This window comes from Eupeodes corollae, chromosome 3 (genome assembly GCF_945859685.1).
Source record: "Eupeodes corollae chromosome 3, idEupCoro1.1, whole genome shotgun sequence".
In the NCBI taxonomy this organism is placed as follows: Eukaryota; Metazoa; Arthropoda; class Insecta; order Diptera; family Syrphidae; genus Eupeodes; species Eupeodes corollae.
Genome location: NC_079149.1, coordinates 130,169,365 through 130,175,138, shown reverse-complemented (window position 1 = coordinate 130,175,138; position 5,774 = coordinate 130,169,365). Strand labels below are relative to the sequence as shown.

The window sequence follows — 5,774 nt, the reverse complement described above, 5'->3', positions numbered from 1 at the left end:
AGAGGACTAGAAGAAGTGTTTTCTTTTTTTACCGTCGAGCTTTTCATAAATTCACACCCAGTTGTCCTTAACAGTAGTACTTCTTCGTCTAAGTTGAAAATAAATCCTTTCTGAGCCTGAAGAGTTTTTCAAAGAAGGTAGTCCTTTTTAAAGGAGTACATTTTGTTGACTAAGAAATCGAGAAGTTTCCAAAACTGCAACTTAAATTGAGATATTATAAGATTAACCTAATTTAAAGGTTTTAGTGAAATAGATACAAATTTAAGGATATATTATGTGGTGTCTTGGAGTCACCCTGTGACCTGAATACCAAGTGACAGCAGACTTCAAAGTGACACCTAGATTTATGTCTGTCAGAAGACACGTGTAGACGAGAGTTTTTCGCAATTTTGTAAAATCCAAGAAGAAAGTCAGAATTAAACAAATCGGAGTCGCCGATGAGTCATTAAAAAAACGTCTGTTTAGTGAACTCAAGTTAGATTTTGAAAGGGCTTACGAAATTTCAGTTGCACATGAAGCAGCCCAGCGCAACGTGTTCAACGTCCGTCGCAATAATGAAGTGATGGCAATGTCAACTAAAAAGAAGTACAAGAGACTAGAACATTTGCGATGTTTTCAATGCGATGGCAATCATTTCGCTGATAAGTGTTTTTATAAAGAGAAAAACTGTGATTTCTGCAAAGTAAAAGTCCACTCAAGCAAAGCATGTTATAAAAAAAAGGCAGCTAATCGTCAACAACAAGTTTTTCACATAGTAGATGAAAGACCAGTTCAAGACGTGCCCGAACATCAGCTTTGTGAATCAACGGGATCATCAAACTATTTTTATGAATTAAATCACATCCAGACAGCAATGTCAAATAGGATTTTGACACAGGTTTGGCTGAATGGGGTTATAGAGTCTTTTAAGGTTGACTCTGGTGTGGCTTGCACCGTGATTTCAGAAATTACTTGGAATCGTATAAATCACGAAAACAAGTTGTTGATTCCTTAGACCATTACTTTGCAAACTTGGTCCAAAGAGAAGTTGTGCATTTCTGTTCAAAGTTTTTGCGAGTTAGAGGTGGCAGGGAATGCTATGAATTTGGAGGGTAAATTTCGAAACGTTTTCAGCGAAGAATTGGGTGCTCACAAAGGGTCATCCGTTTCTTTGGAAATATTGCCAGGATCAAATCCAATTTTCCTCAAGCATCGTCAGTGTCCAATCGCCTGGAAGCCAGCAGTTGAAACAGAAATTGAAAAACTCGTTCAACAAAAAATTTTGGAGCCTATCATGTTTTCCCGTTGGGCAAAACCCATAGTACCTGTGCCTAAGTCTGACGGTTCGGTAAGAATATGCGGTGATTACCGGAGCACTGTAAATGCGGTGATAAAAACCAATGCTTACCCCCTACCAACTGTCTCAGAGGTCATGGTGGCAATCTCAGACGGCAAAGTATTCACAAAGTTATATTTACAGCAGGCTTACCAGCAACCCGTTGTTGATGACGCCTCTGCTGAGTTGTTGTCCCTTAATACACACAAGGGATTATATAACGTGCGTAGATTACATTTTGGTGTTTCGGCCGCTCCAGATTTGTTTCAAAAATTTATGGATAGTCTTTTGGTCGGTATAAAGGGCGTAAAAGCATATCTCGATGATATCATCGTTTCGGGAAAAGACGAATCTGGCCACAAATGTAATTTAGAAGCAGTTTTTGAAAAATTATCTAAAGCAAACGTGACAGTAAACAAAAATAAGTGTTTATTTGCTAAACGCGAATTGGACTTTCTTGGTTTCCATATTAGTAGGGATGGAATTTCCCCTAACAAAGAGAAAGTGAGACCGATTCAACAGGCACCTATTCCTGAAAATAAAGAGATGTTGCAATCCTTCCTGGGTTTACTTAATTTTTATAACTCATTTTTACCTCATAAATCATCTGTTGCCCAAAAATTACATCGATTGTTTGATAAAAAAATGGAAAGGAACTCTCTACTCATAAGGGCTGTATCCCCCACATATCAAAATCAAATTTTGAAACTTCTTTATGGTTATCATCCGGAAATCAATTTAATGAAGGCCTATTCCCGTAGCTATGTGTGGTGGCTTAACCTTGATAAGCAAATAGAATTAGAAGTCCAACGCTGTGACCAATGTCAAACAAATAAAGGAAATCCACCAGCTGCACCACGAACATTTATTAAGCCCCCAGAAGATCCATGGAACACCTCACATATAGATTTTGCTGGACCATTCCAGGGACATACATTTTTGGTCAAAGTGGAACCTATGTCAAAGTGGCTTGAAGTAAAAATAGTACGCAATATGTCATCGACTGAAGTGAAAAATAAATTGCGTGAGGTATTTGCTATACTTAGCCAAACCCAAAAAAATTATTTCAGATAATGGTACGGCTGTTCTTCTCAAATGCAGCAGTTTTATACTTTAAATGGTATTAAGTACAATTCAACGGCTCCATACCACCAATCCAGTAATGTACAAGCAGAACGTATGGTTCAATACTTAAAGACTTCTCTCAAGACCATATCAGAGGGAGACATGCAGACCAAACTGCAACGTGTTCTGTTTAAACAAAACACGACACCAAACACAACAACAGGAAAAACACCAGCTGAGCTGCTGATGGGACGAAGGCTTCGAACTGCATTAGATGCCATGCATCCGGATGATGGAGAGATAAATCCGGTGAATTCAGATTCATCTTTTGGTCAGGTAAGAAGTTTTAAGATTGGAGATACTATTTATTTTCGAAATTATTCGATTGGACCGCTCTGGCTGGAAGGTGAAATTATCGAAGTAACTGGTCCCGTTTCCTATGTAGTAAAATCAACTGATAATCAAATAATAATAAAAAAATAATTTTCGCGGGTACTGCCTCTTGCGAGGAATTGACAAATCCTTTAAGAGTAATTCTTGTCATGAATAAGTGTTTTCTCAGTCCCTTCCATTCGTGACAACAGTACTCGCACACAGGAATGGTTGAGAGTTGTAAGCCATTAGGCCCTGGTTCACAACGGACTGTTGCGCCACCCCATTTGATTTTTTTTGATGATATCTTAGCCCCCACCACCTCCGCAAAAAAAGTTTCTGATAATGTCACCCGTTACGGACGAGTGATAAAAGCGCCTAAACGTTTTGGAATAAACTAAAAGGGGAGGAATGTGGTGTCTTATAGTCACCCTATGACCTGAATAAAAAGTGACAGCAGACTTCAAAGTGACACCTAGATTTATGTCTGTCAGAAGACACGTGTCGACGAGAGTTTTTCGCAATTTTGTAAAATCCAAGAGGAAAGTCAGAATTAAATAAAACCTGAATTATTAAATACTCAAAGTATATTTCATTTCAATTATTATTTTAAGTACAACCACAACATCGTACGTTCACTTTCTCAAAACTGTAATCCTGTAAAAATGTGAGAAGTTATTTAATATTACAGTGTGAATTTAATTGATCTACAGTATGATATATTTATGAATTTTAATTTATCTATTACTGGAATACGGAAAATACTCCACAGATTTTCAATCTTTAAAATTGTCACTTTTTCAACACTGTAATCCTTTGAAAATGTGACAAATTACTCAACATTACAGTGTTTGTTTTATTTATCTACAGTGTGAAGTATATATACATTTAAGTTTATCTGTTACTAGAAAATGGAAAGATTGATGCAACAAGCTCATTACCAACTCGTCACCAAAGATATTTCACACATTTCAACACTGTCAAATTATCATTTTCTCATTACTGTAATCTTGTGAAAATGTGATAGATTTGTCAATATTACAGGGTGAATTTGATTTATTTACAGTGTGATATATTCAAGTATTAATTTGTATTCTTATTGAATATTAAAGCAATCACACTCAAATAAAAAACATTTACACATTAATAAAAGTTCACTTTCTCAAAACTGTAATCCTGTGAAAAATTGTTTAATATTACAGTGTGAATTGAATTAATTTACAGTGTGATATAACAAGTATTAATTTGTATCCTAATTGAATATTAAAGCAATCACACTCAAATGGAAAACATTTCCACATTGTAAAATGTTCAATTTTTCAAAACTGTAATCCTGTAAAAATGTGATAGGTTATTTAATATTACAGTGTGCATTTGATTGAATTACAGTGTGATAAGTATTTAAGTGTAAATTTGTCTACCACTTGAATATGGAAAGCTTGTTTCATTATACTCAAAACAAAAGATACTTAACACATTTATACTCTGTCAACTTATCACTTTCACGATACTCAAATCCTGCCATGGTCTTATTTACATACTGTCCCTTTTCTCTTGAACTTCAAGGTATGACCTTTTCTGGGAATTAATACTTTTTTTATCTCACTGCAAAATATTGTTTTGTTTAACGGAAACACTTTCAACACGGTACTCTGTTGTGAATCTGCTTAAAATAGTTAATTGTTAATCATAATTCATAAAATTTAAAAGGATGCTCAAGAATGACCATCAGCTGGACGAGAAGAATCTGCGACATCATTGAGGAGAAAATGCTGTGTTTTTTTATAAACTTTTATTATTTTTAATAGTTTTAGTTTAAGCCCTCTACCAACTCGAATTATATGTAGTTTTTTGTTTTTGTTATCCAGGATCATGAAAAACATTTTCATAATACGCCTCAGCACGCATCACAAAAATAGGATTCCAAAAAAAACAGTACTGCAAAACTGCCATAATCCCATGGATCATGTTAGGATTTTCACCCTTCATACACAAAGTGGATGATTCTAACAATAAGTTGGTCGAGGGATAAAATGAATTTTTACCCCAAAAAAGCAAAAAAAAAAAAACACACAAGACATAAGACACATCATCTGATGTGGAGGAGCTTTTGGCTAAATGCTAAAGCAGCATTTGGTCACTTTAACTCCTAAATAGCTCCGTGCACATGATGCGAATGAAAGTAATCCCATCAGCTAATCTTTTGTAATTAACTGAAAAATGGTCATTAGAAGATAAGTTGCTCTGCTTGTAATTAGATTTCGCAATCCCACTAATATCCTTGCTTGGACAGCTATACAGCAATATAGAAACAGAAAAAGCAACAGAAGTGCTAGAGAGAGTTAAGAGGGATGAAGATATGGCTCAACACACCACCACCACCGAACCACCGCGCCATCATCCATGCCATCTCAATGGACAGGACATGGAGAGATGAAATCCCTGATGCCAATCAAAAGTCTAGAAGACTTTGTTAAGTCTCCAGCTACTTGTGTTCACAAAACTGCTTTTTCGTTAATTTCGTGTAATGATTGTTTTTTTGTTTTTCGTCCTTGCTCGTTTGCCTTGGCAGATGAGCTGGTTTTGTTTTTTTGTTGGTCTTATTGTCGTGTTGATGCGAATGTCCTGATATAAGGATTTGTAGTGGAACTTATTTTCATGCTTGCATAAGTAGAGGTGAAAAGGTACAAGAAAAAAGGACGAATAGAAAAAATGACAATTTTATTATTAAATTGTATTTTCTCATCTGATTCTCTGGATTTGATAAAAGGAAGAGAAGTCCTGTCCTATTTTCTATATAAGGCCACTTCTGAATATTAAACTTTTTTGATGTGGAATTATACGCTAATTAAATGATTCAATGAATATCTACGGTGAATAAGATGAAATGGAAATATTAAAGGTATTTCATTGTCTTTTATTTGATTATCCTTCCATTTGAGGGTATCCTTTTTTTCCGATTGATTTAGATGTCTTTGATGTAAAAATAATTTATAAATGGACAAAATTGGTCATCAATGAA

The 5,774-nt window shown here is 35.2% G+C and overlaps 1 protein-coding gene across 1 annotated transcript; it reads left to right on the top strand.

The window, feature by feature from the left end:
- The first annotated feature begins 1,078 nt into the window (after nt 1–1,078).
- On the top strand, nt 1,079–5,189 carry LOC129950804 (uncharacterized protein K02A2.6-like). Its single transcript, XM_056062723.1, has 3 exons — nt 1,079–2,344; nt 2,417–2,716; nt 5,046–5,189. Exons 1-3 carry the CDS (start codon nt 1,079–1,081, stop codon nt 5,187–5,189), a joined length of 1,710 nt encoding a protein of 569 aa, XP_055918698.1.
- The last annotated feature ends 585 nt before the right edge of the window (nt 5,190–5,774 follow it).